Below are 20,948 nucleotides of genomic sequence, written 5' to 3'. Positions count from 1 at the left end.
TAATTAAATCATCATATATGTTTAAATCAGAAAATATAATTTCCTCACTAGAAAAACAAATTGAGTTTGCTAGACCAACTAAGTCCATATATTCTACATCAACAAGAAAGCACCAAAGTGTTGAGTCACAATCAAAATTCTCTGGGCAGGACTTGTTTGACGCCCATTTAATCAGATCGGAACAGAAAAGAAAATGAGAGGATCCTTTACATTCTGTTCTCTAGCCTAGCTTCCGAGGGGTCTTCACATGCTCCATATCATGGTCAGAAGGCTAGAGATCATAACGAAAAACAGCTAAGACGCTGATCTCTTCCTGAGCATATCCATAATGTCATTACACCTGGGCAAATAACTCCAGAATTCACTGCATAGATTATTGCATAGATTACAGAGACCAGCATTGCATATTGTAGGGTTCATAATAACAATCAACGCACTTCCAGGTCAAGTTGAAGTTTATAAAGTAAATCAATTGGCCTCCCAGCAGTGCCGAGGAGGCCGGCGGCCACTCCCAGCAATGGCCAACTCCTCACTGCAAGCCGGACAAGCTCAGTTCATGGTCTGGTGATAGGGGGTGATGTGCCCCAGAAAACCCGCTTACCTTCGCCAGACAGTGCTCTGGGCGTGGAGGGAGAAGTTCTGTAACAGAGACTGAACTAAAGGCTCTCAGCGTGCATCTCCCCAGACCTCAGTTGGGTATTTTTTTTTTTTTGGTTTTTGGGTCACACCCGGTGATGCACAGGGGTCACTCCTGGCTCATGCACTCAGGAATTACTCCTGGCGGGGCTCGGGGGACCAGGTGGTATGCTGGGAATCGAACTCAGGTCGGCCGCATACAAGGCAAACACCCTACCCACTGTGCTATCACTCCAGCCCTCAATTGGGTATTTTTAAATAAGGTTAATGAGCCATTGATCTACTACAGTATACAACATGCTTACATAACATCAAGGAAACCTTGGTTGGGTGCTAGAGTATATAGTTTACCCAAACCTCTGATGCTCAGGCTAAGCATTTCGTTCTTTTAATAAGGAATAAGTTCTGTGACTGCTTTGCAGACAAAGACTAGAACAAACCCTGCTTATTATCATTCTTTCATAAACTCTCATGAAATGAACAAATGGAAGAAGGATTGTATTTTCTTACCAGTTGGGTCTCGGACATCCTATTCGCCGGGATGTGTCCTTACAAATGAGGAGACAATTACAAGGGCATCTAACATATTTCTTTCCTGTTGGAGGGTTTTTTATTGGCTGGATAAGGGAAAATGCAAAGACAGCATATTAACCAAAGTACAGACTGCCAAAGTTTGTTTGTGATTTCAAAGAAAACCATTTCTTAAAAACTAAGGCTTCTCATTACTAGCACCAAAGTACAATCTATGGAAAAATGCACCTAACGGAGTTTTCAATAGCTCAGTTGTGGGCAAACACTCTGAAGTTTGGAGATTTGTAGAGATTTGAGTATGGAGGGCATATCTGAAAATTAGCTTCTAGTGACCTTTTAAAATTGAAAGCATATTTAGTGTCCATCTAGAGTTGTTATCACTTTTATAGTTCACAAGACAAGGGCATCTGTCTATCTGCACAGGTGCATTTGTGGAAAAATCTTGCATCTGTCTGAGAAAATCAGCTCAATCAGAAGAAAAGGAAAGAAAAATCCATGACAAATTGGAACATTTCTTAAACCTCACTCAGTATATTTGACTGAATTTATAATCTCCTTTAACAACCAAAAAAAAAAAATTCCTTCTAGTAGCTCTCAATATCTTGCTTTTTTGTTTTCTTTTTGGGTCACACCTGGCGATGCACAGGGGTCACTCCTGGCTCATGCATTCAGGAATTACTCCTGGCGGTGCTCAGGGGACCATATGGGATGCTGGGAATCAAACCTGGGTTGGCTTCGTGCAAGGCAAATGCCCTACCTGCTGTGCTATCGCTCTAGCCCCCAAGACCTTGCATTTTTTTTTAAGTTTTTAAAGCAATTTTAAAAGCAAGAATAAATAACACCAAAGATAACACTCAACACTAGAACTTAAAATCCCCATCATGCACTGAGAGGAATAATCTAAATCTAAACCCAAAACTGATGGTTATTCAAAAAGATATCTAAAATTCACAAATATAAGACTTTAAGTATTTTATATAGCATATCAAGTGAAACAGAATTCGGGACCATTCTTATATATCCCAAGGTGAGCATTAAGTAAATGTGTGTTTGCTGTATGACAGATTTGTTTTTATATTTTCTTCTCTCCTAACTCCTAGACCTCAGTTGAATCCTTTGTAAAGCAAAGCAATTAAACTAGATTTCAAGCTCTGCTTCTCAGCTTTAGTCCACCCTGACATGTGGTCTGCAGTGAAATGGAGGGCAGGAAGGGGGCAGGAGGGTGGGAGGAAGAGCACTGTCTCTATGCACAAGTTTTCATAATCTCAGCAAAATAAACACATGGATGTCAGGCAACATGCACTTTAACCACGAAAATCGAAAATCACAACAAAATCCTCTGAGGATTTTTATGTAATGTTACTGTAACCGTCACAGGAGGAAGCCACGGTTTAGAGACGTTTCCAAGGATATACAGCTACTAGAGAGTAGAGCAAGGGTTCGGTCCCTGGAGAGTGATCAGTCTCCATAGTCTCCCTGTCTCACACTCATAGCTATGCATCAAAAAGCCGTACTGCTTCCTCAGGGGTTCTCCTATATTCTTTTAATTTGCTCTGGAAATCAATCTCTTTCAGCCTTAAATTCTATGTTCTAAGTCAAGGTAAAATATTGTTCATACTTTCTCTCTCTCTCTCTCTCTCTCTCTCTCTCACACACACACACACACACACACACTCTCTCTCTCTCTCTCTCTCTCTCTCTCTCTCTCACACACACACACACACACACACACACACACACACATACACACACACACCCCTTCACCTCTCTTCCCAATTCTTTCTTCTGAAATAAAAAAAGGACTTCTATTACCTTGAACATTTTGATCTTGTTTTGTTTTTGCATTATTTCACTGATCTACACAAGAATATCAAGTTCCAGTCAGGAGAGGCTGCCCAGAAGTTAGATATGCTGATGCCCTATTTCTAGTGACGTGAGGACTGAGTCCAGCTGAATGGGGAGAATGGTAGCAATCATAAAGGAATGTTCTCTTGGGCTCTTGTCCACTTCGTCCGTTCAACCTCTACAGAGGAGCTCCCAGTTGTCTAACACCTCTTCACTGATAAACACAAGATTGAGTTACAGTGCAAACATTAGTAAGTCCTAGCTTACAGAAGCCCTGAAGTACAGTTTTGTGCTTTTTCCTCCACCGTAATGTCAATAATTCTATAAAAAGCAATCAGGAAGATACAACTCACATTTTCTAGAATATTCACAATAGTTTCTACTTATTTAATAGGAGTAGTAATGATATAAAATTTCAGCACAGTTTTATTTATATCTAAAATAGTTTATTTATAACCAAACCCTTACTGATGCTGTGTGAACTCAATACTTCTACATGATAAGATTGAGGCTGTTGGCAAAATACATAGTCTGTTGAGATTTGCGCAAAACCAAACTAGTTTGCTCTCTTTCATTTCAAATGCAAGTACAAACTTTGAAACTCACCTGGTGTGGATGGAGAAATAAGAGAATAAAACTCAAATTAAAAACTTTAAAAGAATCAACTATAGCATCCAATCCAAGGAAACTTGCATGCCCTTGTGTTTTTATAATTTGCTATTGATGTCTGACAACTCTTATCTACTTGTGAACTATCAAAAGTGAACAGTAAAAATTTTTTCCTTTGTTTTTTGGTGGGGGTGGGGGTCACACCCGGCTATGCACAGTGGTTACTCCTGGCTCTGCACTCAGGAATTATTCCTGGCAGTGTTCAGGGGACCATATAGGATCCTGGAAATCGAACCCAGGTCAGCCTCATGCAAGACAAACGCCCTACCTGCTGTATTATCGCCCGTCCACACCCCCACTTGATACAGGACAGTTTACAGTCGCCAGGGCAACCCCAGGAAGTGACCAAACACAGTTACAATCTGGGTGGCAGCTTGACTCAGGATATCACCCCAAAACCTCCACTTTCTCTGAAATATCACAAATCTCCCATCCCTTATTAATTGAGCTCATTTCTATATCTCTATAAATTGGCATTTGGTACAGAAATGGCTCTCCTTGGGGCTGGAGCAATAGCACAGCGGGTAGGGCGTTTGCCTTGCACGCAGCTGGCCCGAATTCAATTCTCAGCATCCCATAGGGTCCCCTGAGCACCGCTAAGAACGATTCCTGAGTGCAGAGCCAGGAGTAACCCCTGTGCATTTGCCGGGTGTGACCCAAAAAGCAAAAAAAAAAAAAAAAAAGAAATGGCTCTGCTCTGTGGAGAATGCTCTCTGCGCCTCTGTGGGTAGGCTTGCTTGGAATAAATGATTGTATGCCTGCATGCTGATCCTTACATGTATACTATCCTTTAAATCACCTTTTTATAGTCTTTCTTTTTTCGGACTGGCACTGGAATTCTTTCCCGTGCAGGTCAAAATAGCCGACACCCTGAACAGGCCTTGCCTCTACCACCACATCAGTATCCAGCCCACATCGACGCTTAAGCAACATTACTGGAATCCCTGCTGGAGCGAGTGGGTGTCGAATAACGATTTATGCTTTCATTAATGGAAATATGCACTTACTGTAGCTTCGTTGCAGACCGTGCACTTCACCACGTGCTGGTGCAGCTTGCCATCCAGATTGATGAGAGACTGGCACACCCGGCAGTTGATTACTGGAATCCCACTGGCATCCGGACTGGCGATGGCCGTGTACGGAGGGGGGAGTTCCGCTGAAAAGACAGCAGGCCCTGAGTCAGACCCCGAGGCGCAACGGCTTCTTTCGACAGCAGAAGGAGAAGAAGCAAAGCAGAAACTCAAAAAATCACCCCCAACTTACGCAGGCAAACCTAAGTCTGTTGATCCTAGTTTCAGAGTTTCAATACATCTGGGACCCTTTTGAGAAGTAGAAGGATTCTTAGCTCTGGGAAAACCCAAATCACGGTGCCTTCACTTACCTCCAGCAGTCCCTACTCAACATACACACCTTGTAAGTGAAAAGTGGTGATTTGCCTATTATAAAAAATAATCTCACTTCATGATTTGGCCTCTTAGAAGAAAAATAACCAATGATAGCAAAGGTTTGCTGAAGTTGTTGCTGTTGTTTTTGGGAGGACAGTATTTTTTGGCTTTGGGGGGTCACACCCAGTTTGGTGCACAAGAAACCCTGAGAACCAAAGCCAGGGCAAGGCAAGAAGCCTACCACTGAGCCATACTGCCCACTGGCCAAAGAGCAAAGTTTCAAATTAAACAGACCTATAAGGGGCTGGAGTGATAGCACAGCGGGTAGGGCGTTTGCCTTGCACGCGGCCGACCCAGGTTCTATTCCCAGCATCCCATGTGGCCCCCTGAGCACCGCCAGGGGTAATTCCTGAGTGCAGAGCCAGGAGTGACCCCTGTGCACCGCCGGGTGTGACCCAAAAAGCAAAAAAAATTAAAAAATAAAAAATAAATAAACAGACCTATAAATTGTATATCAGTTGTGTTAGTCACTCTGTTGTGTTATTTATATTGTCATGTAGCTGTCGGGTTATTTCTACTGCATGCAATAGATGGGGATAAGATCAAACTAGGGCATGTGGTTTTGGTTTGGGGGCTTCACCTTGTGAAAGTCAGGAAAGCTCCTGGCAATGTTTGGGGAGACCATGCAGGGTCAAGGTCAGGCTGGAGCTTCCACATGCATGTAGCAAGCTTGCCGGGCCTTTGGCCTGTCGCCCGAGTCCCACAATAAGGGCCAGTGAAGAAGAAAAAAGAAAACCAATGAATTAAGACTAAATTTGTGAGTACCAGCCTGCTGATTTCTGTCACAACACAAAAGTTAATTTACTCTAATTTTTACTTCATATCAAAAAGACATGTAGCGTTTTACGTTAAAAATATGTCTGGCACTACAGAGAGAATTGAAGGGGTTAAGCGCAGATTCTGCATGCTGGAGCCCTGAGCTTCACCCACGACACAGAATATGGTCCCCTGAACACTGCCAGGAGCTACTCCTGAGCACTTCTGCAGGAACAGCCCCTGAGCACCATCAGGTGAACCTTCTCATTAAAAAAAAAAATGACATCTGAAATTTAATTTCAGTGCTCCAAGAAAAAAAAGAAAGAAAACATGTAATGAAATTAGCAAAATATTGATGACTGATTCACCTGACATAAAACGTCTCTTAGTTCTTACTACTTTGGGTTGAAAATTCCTAGCAAAGGGACCCCAGGGCTGACTCAATCCTTGCAAGGGGGACTTCATCCCCCTGCAAGCATGAGGCACTGAGTAGGACTCTTGGCGCCCTCCACTGTGCTGTGCTTGGTCCAGAGGGTCAGTCTAGGACTCGGCAGCAACAGTGCTCTCTCCTCAGGACACAACAGATAAGTTTGAGCCACCCAAGTAAAATGTGTGGCCCACCCCCGTGAGCCAATGAGCCCAGTTACCGCAAAGGCGTGTGACCCAGGGGCAGGACTGCGACCTGCAGTGCACATGCCAGAGAGCAGCACGGCAGCTGACCGCCTGTCTCCGTGAGCACAACAGCCAGAGCCTGTGTGTGACACCCATCCGGTGCCTGTGCAGGTCCCTTCCACAACAACCTAGCACGTGACCTGGTCACATACAGCAGCAAAGGAGGGAGAGAGGGAAAAAAAGCAGCAAACTACAAAAAATAAGAAAACACCTAGAAAGTACACACACATACACGTAGTTTTGAAAAGCTTGTTTGTTTATTTGCTGGTTTGGGGCACTCACCCGGCAGTGCTCAGGGTTTACTCCTGGCTCTGGTGTCAGGATCAGTCCTTGGGAGGGACCATGTGGGGTGCTCGGGGTCCAAACCGGATCCTCTCCATGCAAGGCAAAGGCATTGCCTGTTGTATCATTGCTCCGGCCCCACTCAATTCACCCATGACAAGTAGATATTTGTTAGAAAAATGTAAAAAACAATAATCTAGATGCAATGCCAATCATGAAAAGAGCTAGCTTTTGACATTGTTTCATCTACCCACTATCAATTCTGAACTCTGTAGTATTTTAAGTTGAATTAGAACATAGCACATTGTAGGGCTGGAGCAATAGTACAGCGGGGAGGGCGTTTGCCTTGCACGCGGCTAACCCAGGTTCGATTCCCAGCATCCCATATGGTCCCCTGAGCACCACCAGGGGTAATTCCTGAGTGCAGAGCCAGGAGTCAGCCCTGAGGATCACCGGGTGTGACCCCCCCCCCAAAAAAAAAAGTGATAACTGAACACAGAGCCAGGAGTAAGCCCTGAGCACAGCCAGGGGTGACCAAACGCCCCCCAACCCCCCCCCCACACACACACAGACAAATTAGCACCTGGAATCCTTGGACTTTATTTTGTGTTTTTTTTTCAGACTTTCAAAGAATTAATTAGTGTTATTCATGCCTTAATTCATAATAAGCCAAGTTCATGCCGCAGCCAAGGTCCTGACAGAAGCCACTGTGAAATGGCAGATGAACAAGCTCAGGGCTTAAATCAGAAAACTGCCAAACTCGGAATTTGGAAATGAGCTCTAGAGGCCTTAAATCATAAAATGAGTCTTTCTCAGCACAGCACTGGGGGCCTCGGGGGAGGGTGGTGGGTACGCTGGTGAAGGGTGTGGTTTTGGAATTACGTGCACATGAAACCCTCATTAACAGGTTTATGAATCACAGCAATGATTCAATTAAGCCCATCAATTAAAAATAAATATAAGGAAATAAACAAAACATTTTTAAAAAAATAGCCTAAAGCTTTGGAAGAATCTGAGGCTGATCCACAATGACCTGTAATGTAATGTATTAGTCCAAAGATAAAAACAGGTCAAAGGGGGCAAAAAAATGAATCAATAATTGGTCTTTGCAATTGGCAGATTCCTTACCAGATCTCAGTAAAGAAAATTATTATCCTGGGGGCAAGAATGCACTCTTCACTAGAAATTTAAGACGCACTTCCTGACAAATGCTGTTTTCAAGCGTTCTTCAAAATAGCATTAATAAAGTCTCGTTTCCCCTCTTGCCTTTTCCTTGAGCCATCAAATAACAGGAAGTGGTTCTCTCAGAATCTCCATCTAACACAGCCTGATGGAATATAAGGCCAAGACAATGTAGTTTCACAGAGACAAAAAGGGATCGGGTGCAGCAGGCAGGCCACACCAGGTCACTGCCTAAAAAGACAATCCACTCCGGGTCAGAGCAGCGCTCCAGGACTGTCTCCCTGGATGACCTTTCCAAGTGTCTGACTTGCATCAGAGCCACGGAAGCTCTGTGAAGTCTTGCTCTACAATTTGCATTACAATTCATAATCTGTCCCCTCAAACGTCATCAATGACAAAATACATACTTGACTGTTCTTGTGGAGCTTTGAAAAGAGGAGGGAGGAAAAGAATAATGAATGCAGATTAGAAGCTTAACATAGGAGAGACCGAGAGATGACAGAGCAGGTAAGAACCAGCTCCCATCCTAGGATCCTACTGGTCCAGGTGATATCTGAGTGCAGAGCCAGGAGTAAACCCTGAGTGACGCCAAGTAGTGTTTCCCACCCCAGTTCTGCTCCCTACTCCACCCCCCCCCATCAACTCATCCACTCACACACCCACAAATCAAAAGAAGTCTGGGGAGACTCCACAAAATACCAATCATGGCAGACTGATTCTGCCACACTTACAAAGGACCTGGTCTGTAATAGCTGTTCACTAAATATTTGTTGAATGGGCCAATTCATGAATTCAGTGAATCACTGGGTTTTACTTGACATATTTATTTCTCTTGGGACAAGACACTAATTACGACTGTTCTTGCAAGAATGGCTGTGTCCTGGCTGGGCCGTGAGGCTTGAGTGATCAAAGGTGGTCTTCTATACAGAGCATGTCTGGGGGGGGGGGCACTTGTGTGTCACACTCCATAAAGGGGATTCAGTTGGAGAGGGCAATGGAATGACAGATGTTGAGCCTAATTGCTTCTCTAAACAGTGCTCTCAGGCTTACGATGGAAGTCTCACTCCATTACTTCAGCCGTAAGATCTGCTTTTTGCTCTTTTCAGAAAATCTTCCTCTACAGCTGACCTCCTCTTGTAAAAGACCATAATTCCTAAACTATTCCACTGTTAAGAAACCTATAATCATCTGCAACTGCAACTATTCATTGTGTCTTTTTTTTTTCTTTACCCTTAAAACAGTTAAATCACCACTATCAGGCCTAGTTTAAATTTCTGTCCCATATAAAAAATCCAGTGTCGTCTCAGCAGCACTGGCCAGTCAGAGTCACAAGGACTTTTCATTGGTAAATGACTTGCTCTTAAGTTTATGAATTTTAAAACGTGTCATGTAAAACTGTATGGACTTCACCTTAACAAAAATAAAAATTTTCATCTATGTGAACAGTAGTTATGAGCACACAGCCCTCAATCCTGAAAAACTCCCTCAAAATTCTTCCACAAGGGAAAACTGGAGCCTAGCAACCACAGTGTTTGAAAAGACGTTGATACAGAACTTCAGTAAGCCAGGAGCTAACTCTTACTTCGGGAGTCTGCAGCAACGGTTGCCATTCTTAAAATGACAAGAATTTAATAATAAAAAAAGATATAAGAACTGCTGAGGATTCTATGGCAATTAAATCTGAATTAAAGGTAGAAGATTAAGAGAGGAGAAAAAGATAAATCGGGGGGGTGGGGGGAACGGGTGGGCTATATAAATAATACAACAGGTAGGGCATTTGCTTTGCATGTAGCCAATCCAGGTTCGATCCCTGGCACCCCATATTGTCCCCCTAACACTAACACCACCAGATGTACTTCCTAAGCGAAGAGCCAGGAGTAAGCTTTGAGCATCATCAGGTGTGGCCCCAAAACAATCAAAAAAAAATTCAAGAACAGGATACCCCAAAACAAGTTCTTTGTGATAATAAAATTGGTTCTGTGTAAATCCTAAGCTGATCAGATATACGGCACATTATCAAATCATAATACGGCACATTAACAATCACAAGACACATATAATTGTCTTCCTAGGATGCTAAAAGGGACCATTATTATTCTATAAACCCAAGTAAACCAGTTATATTTCCCCATCACAAATATCTACCAAGTTTTTCTTTTCCTTTTCCTTTTTCTCTTGGTTTGTGGTACCTGGCAGTGCTGGGAATCCCCCCAGAGACCAAGAACAAACGAAGCCTTTTTGCATGCGTAGCATCACTCCAGCCCAGTGACTGATCTCCCCTCATTTCCCCATTTTACACCACATGTTCGTTCTGTCCTGCTAATTCATCCTAGCATATTCGTCCATCCTTCGCTTTGTCTCCCAGATACACTCTCCGGCACTTTGAAGATATTGGCTAGGTCGCTTCACCTTATTGTATTGTCTCAGCAATTTCTGTGGAAGTCTCCTCAATGGGAATATTTTCGAGTTGAATTCACGGACTCCATTAATATACTTTCCATTCAGTCCGTGGAACCCTGGACAAAGCTGTACCAGAATGGAAAGGGCATCAGGCTTAATCCAAACGCACAGACCAAACTGAGAAAGAGTCTCAAAAATAAAACAAGAGAAAGAGACAGAGATTTGAGGCTACTCTGATTACCGGACAAACAGGAAAATACAAAGGGTCAACCCGTGAGGAAAAACACTTGTCTTCTTGAGATTTGGGTGGCGTCTAGGAGCCAGGGACAGAATGAGACGTGTTTTCTCGCCGGGGAAGACCTCCATGCAGTGACTTCTAAGGAACAGAGCAGGATGCTGAGGCTCCTCCCCTCCAACCCAGACCCCACGTCTCTGGGAGAACTGCAGAGAGCGGGCCGTTGGCTGCTCTGGGGTGATTCTAGTTTTATGACCGAAGAGATGGGAGCTAAGGTCCCCGCACGAGCTCTGAGGTCAGGGAAGGTCGGAAGGCCTCCATCTGGCGTCAGCTCCAACGCAGCAGCCAGCCCGGATGCACAACGCTTAGGCGTCAGCAATCCGTCCACCACACGCACTGGGGGCGTTTGCACTGGACCAGGCACTGCGGGGCATTCCTGTCAGGGATTCTGGGGAGAATGACGCGCACTCCTGGGCCGTCAGGAACTGACGCTCATACATGCAGAAAGGCAGTGAAACGCAAGTCATCATTTGGTGCAATCAGTTCCCTGCCTTGCACGCAGGGGACTTCGGGAGTCGAGAAGAGGCTAATCTAAATCAAAGGCAGAGGGAGCTGGAGCGATAGCACAGTGGGTAGGGCGTTTGCCTTGCACGCGGCCAACCCGGCTTCAAATCCCAGCATCCCATATGGTCCCCCAAGCACCGCCAGGAGTAACTCCTGAGTGCATGAGCCAGGAGTAACTCCTGAGCATCTCGCTGAGTGTGACCCAAAAAGCCGAAAAAAAAAAAAAAAAACAACCCTAAATCAAAGGCAGAGGGTATGGCAGGGATAAAGAGAAGGAGATAAAAGCGGAGGGTGGGCAGAATCACCCCAGGACTAGTCAATGTTCTCTCCACACACCCATAGTTTCGTTTCCTTCATCTTTCTTACAAACAAAGGAGTCTTCCTCCTAGGCTAGTTTTCAGCTTGTCTGTTCACTTTAGCAATATATATTGGCCATCGTTCCGTGATGGTTAACGGCTTCCTTACTTTTCTCCCCACCCCAGTTTGTGGATCTACTGTGGATTTGTCAGGTTGCTCTGCCACGTTCTCTGACACTCTCCTCATTAGAAGATAAAGCTTAAGTTCTTTCATCTTGAGTGCAACTGGTTTACAACTACTTTGATCAGCAGATTGAGAGAAAAATTTCAGTCACCCGGAATTCAGCTATGTCTGAGAGCTTTAATAAGGACCGATACTCGATAGTACAGCGGGTAGGGCGTTTGCCTTGGTCGCCGTCGACCCGAGTTCGATTCCTCCGCCCCTCTCGGAGAGCCTGGCAAGCTACCGAGAGTATGGAGCCCGCACGGCAGAGCCTGGCAAGCTCTCCATTGCGAATTCCTTATGCCAAAAACAGTAACAACAAGTCTTACAATGGAGACACTACTGGTGCCCGCTCAAGCAAATCAATGAACAACAGGATGACGGTGATGACAGTGATAGAGTGATACTGTACGCCCATAAGTAGCAACTCCCAACAGCTCTTGTTGAGCACAGCAAAGCATTTTATGTAAATACCCAGAACACTCTTTCTGAATCCTGTAAATTTGGGAAATGTTTAAAATAATTTAGTGTTCATTGGTACAATCCATATAGCTCAACAGAAATCAGGTTTATTTGGGGTACTAAATATAACCTAAAATAAAAACAAAGATTATCTACGAATGTCTTCTTTAAATCCATTTAGCAACTCTTGTACTCTTTGTCTAGCTCAGCATTTCTCAACGGGGCAGTACAGTTAGAGAAATGTAAAGGAGTCACAGGAAGCAAACTGGGGGGCTGGCGGGGGAGCACAGAGGGTGGGACACTTGCCTTGCACACAGCTGACCCAGGTTCTGTCTCCAGCACCACACAGGGTCTCCTGAGTCCCCTGTGAAATGAGCCCTGAGCACAGAACCAGGAGTAAGTCCTGAGCACTGCAGGATGTGGTCCTAAGCCCCAAAAAATAAATATAAGAAATGAGAGAAAATGAAAACAATCTTATGAATTCTACCAAGTTTAAGTGTTTCAGCTTAAAATATGGGAGGGTGGAAGACTGATTGCTGACTGTGAAATATCTGATTTGAATAAAGTAACTGATTGTGTGGCGCATATGAATACATATTACAAAAGAATCAGTTCTAAAGGAGCAGCTCAACCGACTTATTCTCTGGCACCACATGGTCCCCAGGCATCACCCGGGAACTGGAAGTGACCCCTCAAGCGTCACCAGGGCACCCCTCGCCATTCTTTGGGCACCCCAAAGAATCAGTATTATAAGCTTGCTAAAGAGCTGTGTAACTGTTCCTTCATGTTCAATATACTGTAGTCCAGTTTCGAAATAGGTACTAGAAGAATAAGAATCTAAGTAAAAGAAGAACATCAGAAATAAAAGAGTGATAAGAAAAATAATAACCATCGATACTATGTAATTAAGGTTACATTCTCTTCGATTTATCCAGATTCCTTACTAAGAAAAACTGTATCATAGAATAGAGAAGCAAAGACAAAAACTACAGAACTCAGCAGAAATTCTAAGGCCCAGATACGCAAATGTTCCAAAGTCAACAGCTATTAATGAGCAGAAAGAACTCAAGTCTCCGATAAGCCTGGCCAGGCTGCACAGGATGACAAACTCTGAGATGCAAAGGAATTTAGTTATGCAACTCATGAGCTGTTCACCGAAAGGCTAAGAAGAGCTATGCTTTCCATCCTGCTTCGCATATTTAACTCTTAGCAGAGAAATTAAAGATAAAAGAAATTGGCTTTATAATCACAGCAGGGAAAGAAAGGGTCTAGATAAGTTCCAAAGAACACAAACTCCACTGCATCTGAACTCTACCCCAATCAAGGAAGGAAAGAAGGAAGGAAAGGAGGGAGGGAGGAAAGGAGGGAGGGAGGAAGGGAGGGAAGGAGGGAGGGAAGGACGGAAGGATGGAGGGAAGGAAGGAAGGAAGGAAGGAAGGAAGGAAGGAAGGAAGGAAGGAAGGAAGGAAGGAAGGAAGGAAGGAAGAGGAGGGAGGAAAGGAGGGAGGGAGGGAGGGAGGGAGGGAAGGAAGGAAGGAAGGAAAGGGAGGGAGGAAAGGAGGGAGGGAGGAAGGGAGGGAAGGAGGGAGGGAAGGACGGAAGGATGGAGGGAAGGAAGGACGGAAGGAAGGAAAGAAGGAAGGAAGGAAGGAAGGAAGGAAGGAAGGAAGGAAGGAAGGAAGGAAGGAAGGAAGGAAAGGGAGGGAGGGAGGGAGGGAGGGAGGGAGGAAGGGAGGGAAGGAGGGAAGGAAGGAAGGAAGGAAGGAAGGAAGGAAGGAAGGAAGGAAGGAAGGAAGGAAGGAAGGAAGGAAGGAAGGAAAGGGAGGGAGGAAAGGAGGGAGGGAGGGAGGGAGGGAGGGAAGGAGGGAAGGAAGGAGGGAGGGAAGGAGGGAAGGAAGGAGGGAGGGAAGGACCGAGGGAAGGAAGGAAGGAAGGAAGGAAGGAAGGAAGGAAGGAAGGAAGGAAGGAAGGAAGGAAGGAAGGAAGGAAGGAAGGAAGGAAGGAAGGAAGGAAGAGAGGGAGGGAGAGAAGAGGGAGGGAGGGAAGGAGGGAGGAAGGAAGTAGAGAAAAAAAGAAAGAAGAAATAAAAAAAGAAAAGAGAAGAAATGAAAGGAAAAGAAAAAGAAAAGAAAAGAGCACAGAGGCCCTCTCAGAAAGAAATAGTAGAAAAGTAGAAAGAACACATTCCCTACAAGGCTCTATTAAAGTACGTCCTCCATGTCTGCACGTTCTTCCCAGCTTATTGTATCTCTCCATCCTGCTAAAAATGAAACACAAAACAGCTGAGCAACAAAAGCTATACCTGGGGTTTCTGCTCTCCCCAAGTGGGAAGGATTAGGGTTTCCATTTGGATCATTTCCAGAAAATTGCCTATTGTCCTCAAAGGGGCTTAAGAATACCCAACCTGTTTACTCTCCCCGTGGCCTAACTTCTTGAAATCTTAGAAGGTCTTGACAGAACGTTCTACTTTACTGGCCAGGGATGGCTTTAATGCCACTGAGCCTGGTTTGGTGCTCTCCTCCGCCTGGTCCCCTGAGCACTGCCAGAGAGAGCTCTGGCAGCCCACGAGCACCTGTGCACTGGCCTGGGGCATCCCCGGCACCCAGAGCCCAGAGCATCACCCTATCTTTGGGCTGTTGAATTGAACCACCAGCCAAGAAAGCTGAGGAGAGGTTCCTGGGTGTGAGTCTCCTGATGACCTCTTGGGAACTCCCTACCGCACCCTGCCACCACAAAAAAGCAGAAGAAAAGCAATATGCTCTACCTTAAGGGGTCCTGAAAAGATTGCAGAGTCCTTGGAACGAAAAAGGACACAGGGACCAGAGCGATAGTACAGCGGGTAGGGTGTTCGCCTTGCACGAGGCCAACCCAGGTTCGATCCCTGGCATCCCATATGGTCCCCCAAGCACCGCCAGGAGTAACTCCTGAGTGCAGAGCCAGGAGGAACCCCTGAATATTGCTGGGCGTGACCCAAAAAGCAAAAATACAAAAAGAACAACAACAACAACAACAAAAGAGGACATAGCCAGCCTCATCTCCCACACGATTGAGTATTATCACACACTCACAAATAAATGTTGAATGGAACTCACTCCAACCTCATCTCCTCCGACTCCACACCTGACATCTAACTGCCTACTCAACATTTCTGTTTGAATGAAGAGATAGAGTATTTCAAACTCAACTGGTCTAAAATTAGATAAAATTAGAACATGGATGTCCCTCTCCAACCCTAAAACCCACTCACAGACTCAGCAATCTCCTCCTTCTGTGAGCCCACCTTAGAGGAAAATCCTTCTACCGAATCAGTCTGTTTTGGAGATTTGGGACCCCTCTCTTCGTAGTATCAGAATATCGGCAAATTCTGCAGTTCTTGGTTTAAGCCTGAATCCAATCATATCTCACTGCTTCCATTCCCTTTGCCCCGAATCAGACCAGGTCACCTTTTGCCTGTTCTGCTCCCCCTCCCGAAGGAAACAAAAGGAAACATTACAGGGGTCAAGGAGATGACTCATGGGCTTGGAACCCAAGTTTTCAGGATGGAGCCAGGGCCCACCCCCAGCCCGGCCAGGTCGGCCCTGCCCCAGGCTGCCCGGAGACCCTGGGGCCCCACTCGGAGTGTGGCATCCAAAACAAACAGTGGGAATCTTCAACATGCCTCTCAGGACACAGCCCTGAGTGCGATTCCAGACACCGCATGGCCCTCAGCGCCTCTGGGGATAGCCCTGGGGGACCCCAAGCAACAGCAAACTGAACTACAGAGCTGAGCACACACACACACACACACACACACTGAAGAAGGGGCCCCGCACCTCTGAGCACAGCTGAGTGTGGCCTCTATAATAAAAAAAGTCAAATGATGAAAATAAGTCAAACGTTTTCTGTCTCCTCTGGCTTCACCCTCTCCCCAGCTTCCTGTTATCGTCACAGTGAAGTTCCACCTCTGACCCTGGCCAGCAAAACTCTTCTGGTCAGCCCTAGTCTAGTTCTCTCACCCAGGGACTCTCAGCCAGGGGCCTTATGGCCACCAGGAACCCAGGATAGCCAAGGGGGGGTCACAGATGAAAATCATGGACATGGGGTACCACTAGGAGACCCGGGGACCAATCTAGTCCCCTAGGACAAGGTTGGCAGTAAGAAGACAAGCAGATGAGACATTTCTCTGACCCACTCCATCACACTTCCGCCTAAGTCAGCAGCTTCAACTCACAGCCCTCCTTGGTTTGGAAATCACCTGTTGTAGGGGCCAGAGGGACTGTCCAAGGGTCAAGGCACTTGCATGCACAGGAGCACGCGCGCGCACACACACACACACACACACACACACACACACTCACACACATACCACTACCACCAACACTACCACCACCATCACGACCAACACTATCACAAAAATAAAGGATTTGGAATCAAACATAAACAAACAACTCTTACTACAGTCACGCTGATCTCCAGGGCATTGTGTTGCTCAGGGGACCGTGAGGTACAGGGAGCAAGCCCAGGGTTCCGACATACAGAGCAGGCACTCCCAACTTTTGAGCCAGCTCCCTGACCCAGAAAGGATATTTTTCAAAGTCCTTACCTATTGCTCTTTCTTTTTTTGGGGGGTGGGGGGCACACCTGGCGATGCACAGGGGTTACTCCTGGCTTTGCACTCAGGAATTACTCCTGGCGGTGCTCAGGGGACCATATGGGATGCTGGGAATCAAACCCAAGTCTGCCGCATGCAAGACAAATGCCCTACCCGCTGTGCTATCACTCCAAGCCCCCTATAGCTCTTTCTGGTGGAACTTGGTGAATTTAACTGTTGCTTTCTTGAAGTGTTTTCTTCCCCTTGACTCTCTAATATTCTCCTAGCTTTTCTTCTACCTCTTTGGAAGCTACTTATCAGAATTTTTTTTTTTTTTTTTTTGCTTTTTGGGTCACACCCAGCGATGCTCAGGGGTTACTCCTGGCTTTGCACTCAGGAATTACTCCTGGCGGTGCTTGGGGGACCATATGGGATGCCAGGGATTGAACCCAGGTCGGCCGCGTGCAAGGCAAACGCCCTACCCACTGTGCTATCGCTCCGGCCCCCACTACTTATCAGAATTTTTATAGGTTAGTCTTCCTCTCATCAGTCATTGAAAATGAGAGTTGGGGGTGGAGCGATAGCACAGCGGGTAGGACGTTTGCCTTTCGTGCGGTCAACCCGGGTTCGATTCCCAGCATTACATATGATCCCTGAGCACTGCCAGGAGTAATTCCTGAGTGCAGAGCCAGGAGTAAGCCCTGTGCATTGCCGTGTGTGACCCAAAAAGCAAATAAATAAATAAATAAATAAAAATAATAGGAAAAAACCCTAAAAATAAAAACAGGAAAGAAAAAGAAAATGAAAGATTCTGGGGCAAAGTCCTAGGATTGCAGTTACTAGTAGGTTCAGACAGGACATACTTTAGTGCTTTCACAGAGCCAAGAAGATGAGATGTCAATATAAGTATAGTGCTAAGATCCGAGTCCTGGCTGAAATATAAAATATGTTCTTTGCATGTTGGTGGTAGCTAAATACACAGGAGAATCCACAATTTCCCAGGGCCCACCCAGCGTGCCCTGGGATATGCTGAGACAGACACGGTTATTTCAGGGTCCAGATTATCCACAGTTCTTAGCGCCCTCTCTCCAGCTGAATGTCTCTACCGAGATTATTACTTTCTCCGTGTAACAAAATCTGAAAGTTTGGGAAGCTCCATGTAGGAGGAAGAATGAAGTTAAAGAGGGGCTGGAGAGATAGCACAGCGGATAGGGCGTTTGCCTTGCACGCGGCCGACCCGGGTTCAAATCCCAGCATCCCATATGGTCCCCTGAGCACGGCCAGGGGTAATTCCTGAGTGCAGAGCCAGGAGTAACCCCTGTGCATCGCCAGGTGTGACCCAAAAAGCAAAAATTAAAAAAAATCAAGTTAAAGATGGAGAGAACATAGACCTAAGATAAATTTTAGGAGAGACTCCCATTTTACTTATGAATTTATTTGGGGGTTTGGAGCCACATCGGGCGGTATTCAGCCCCTGCTCTTGGATCTGTGCTCAGGCATCACTCCGAGAGGGCTTAGAGGACCACAAGGGTTGCCAGGACATATGACCATATGAAACCAGGTTAGCTACATGCAAGGCAAGTGCCCTATTCACTGTGCTGTTGCTCTGGCCCCTATTCTGGGTCAGCTAGAGATTTCTGAACACACTGTTTTATTTGCCTAGAATGTTTCCTTAACACCTCCTCCATAGTTGCCTCTCCTGCTCAACTTTCAAGTCTCAGAGGAGTTGTCCTGGCTTCCCTAATCTGGTCAAGTCTTTTCCTTATATTTCCTTATATATTTTAGTATGTCATTATTTTTAATTTTTTTTTTTTGGTTTTTGGGTCACACGTGGCGATGAACAGGGGTTCCTCCTGGCTCATGCACTCAGGAATTACTACTGGTGGTGCTCAGGGGACCATATGGGATGCTGGGAATCGAACCCGGGTCGGCCATGTGCAAGGCAAACGCCCTACCCGCTGTACTATCACTCTAGCCCCCGTTATATATTTTAATATTTTAATGGTATTGGATACATTTTCAGCGCTGCTCTCACCCCCACTGCATTGTGTACTTGCTTGTGTGATTATTTCATTTACTTCTCTTCCCACTAAACTGGAAGACAAGCAATGTCTGTTTTTCCTGCCTACCACCAAATTATTATTCAAATCTATAGCAGTTAAGTGAATAGCAAAAATTAAGTAAGCAAATTGAACTACCTGTCCCAGTAAAACAAAGCACTCTTTCCCATTTAGATTTATAGTAAAGGATATCATCATATTTTCATATTCAATACCTAATGACCCAATCCCAAATTGCTCGCAGAAGATATCTTAAGCATCATAGTTCTTGTCACAGACTGCCCATACAATTAGCAAATGTATAAAGAAGTCAATTAAGTATATCCAAATGGTGCACGTGTCATGCTATTTCTTCCAAAGTGTTGAAATGAGCCAAAGTCTGGATTTTTTACTACCTTAATAACAAAGCCTTCACAAGAGCTGAAAAACATATTAAGCATTTTCATGGAGGAGTCAGGGGTTTCTGTTCTCTGCAGGAATTCAGTGGTAAAATCCATTGATTGGACAATCCTGGTAGACTCACAGAGACCACACTCTTAATTCTCACTGTGCTAAAACTAGACAGAAAATACTAATTGCTCCCAAATACATAATTAATAACTTGCCCAAAAGTTAACACCCCACTGAAGGGTACCACTTGTGGATTATTTTGGTGGAGGAAACCGACACCCAGCAAAGCCAACAGCTCCCCTTTAACTGCCTACAAAGTCATTCCGAGAGGAGGTTTTTACCTAGAATAAAAACTTTTACCAGAGACACATTTTTTTTTTAACCTGAATGACTTAACTCTAAGGCAGGTGAAACATTTCGTTAGCCATCATCTGTTTTTCTTAGGATCCTACGATCCTGCGAGTTCCCTAAAGGCCCACGCTCATACCTAACCCTTAGCTCAGAATCGTATAAGAAGCTTTAATTGCCCAAGTTGTCCTCGAGTTCCTAAGTAATTAAAAACTTTCTTCATTAACCTCTAAAGTGTTGATATGACTATTAGACCAGACGGAGAACCTGAAGAGAGGAGAAAGAATTGGACAGGAGCTCCCCTACTTTCAACTTGGAACAGAATATTTCATCTTGGGGCAGAAGTTAGTCCTGTTCTAAGCTGGTGACACCAACAGCAAAACGTAAAGTGGAAAAATCACACACTGGTGATGGATTTTAATCTCTTTTTGAAAAATCAAGTTTGGGGCAAGAATAGAGCAGGTAAGGCATTTGTCTTGCCTGGCCGACCCTGGTTCAATCCCCGGAAGCCCATATGGTCCCCCAAGCCCACAAGTGGAAGATCTAGTATAAGTGTAAAGGCGCTTTGCTTGCAGGTAGTTACGGTGGCCTGGATCCCAGTTCGAATCCCTGCACTATGCACGGTCCCCTGAGTACTTCTGAGGTCACTTCTGAGCACAGAGCCAGGAAGAGTCACCAAGCACTGCCAGGTGTGGCCCAAACACTCCCTCCTCCAAGATTCATTATAATATCATACAATACATATATTATAATATCATACAATTAAGCCCAATACCATAGAATACACCTCTATTCTTTTCAAATCCCAGCTTCAATTCTAATTGTTGACAACTCCTGAAGCACCTAGAGCAGTGACAAATGTCCATTACCTTCAGGACAATTCAGTCATATGTTTAGGTATGCTTTCTCCCTCTCCACCTGAGTTCCCTGAGGAAGGTGTTGGTTGAGTTTGCTGGGTCCTGGTGCTGCCCAGAGACTTTGGAATAAACAGCTCTGGCTCCTCGAATTAGATTCTGCATCATACCAAAAATATTTATGAAAATACTGATTTGCTGTTGAAGATACTCTATCGCAAAGACAAAACACGTTTACTATTTACTTACACATTTTGCTTACTAGGTATTAAGTCATATGAAATGAGTGCTTCTCCTTTTCTAAACTGTCTCATCAACCAGTTGGCTTAAAAAAAAAAAAGCAGGAAAAGCTTTTTGTCAACTCATTAAATTTTCTGAGTTTTCAAAAGTTTTCTGAAATGAAATTTCTTTTTCTCAGTGGTTGAACTAGAATTTGCACTTTATGTATACATCAAGGAGTTAGATTGGAAATATGACATGATTTTATAAAAATATCTACAAACAAGTAAATGATTGTGTGATCATTTC

The 20,948-nt window shown here is 44.9% G+C and overlaps 1 protein-coding gene across 1 annotated transcript in view; it reads right to left on the bottom strand.

Annotated features, from left to right (window-relative positions):
* Positions 1 to 20,948, bottom strand: part of PIP4P2 (phosphatidylinositol-4,5-bisphosphate 4-phosphatase 2) — a 45,990-nt gene that overhangs the window by 20,674 nt on the left and 4,368 nt on the right. The window contains exons 2-3 of the mRNA XM_055128263.1: positions 4,689 to 4,837; positions 1,147 to 1,253 (exon numbers count right to left, since the gene is read on the bottom strand). Coding sequence (XP_054984238.1) covers positions 1,147 to 1,253; positions 4,689 to 4,837 — 256 coding nt within the window. The remainder of the gene's footprint in view (positions 1 to 1,146; positions 1,254 to 4,688; positions 4,838 to 20,948) is intronic.

The sequence above is a fragment of the Sorex araneus genome, chromosome 2, assembly GCF_027595985.1.
Source record: "Sorex araneus isolate mSorAra2 chromosome 2, mSorAra2.pri, whole genome shotgun sequence".
Lineage (NCBI taxonomy): Eukaryota > Metazoa > Chordata > Mammalia > Eulipotyphla > Soricidae > Sorex > Sorex araneus.
The sequence above is the reverse complement of the archived record's forward strand: the minus strand, read 5'-3'. Positions and strand labels throughout refer to the sequence as shown.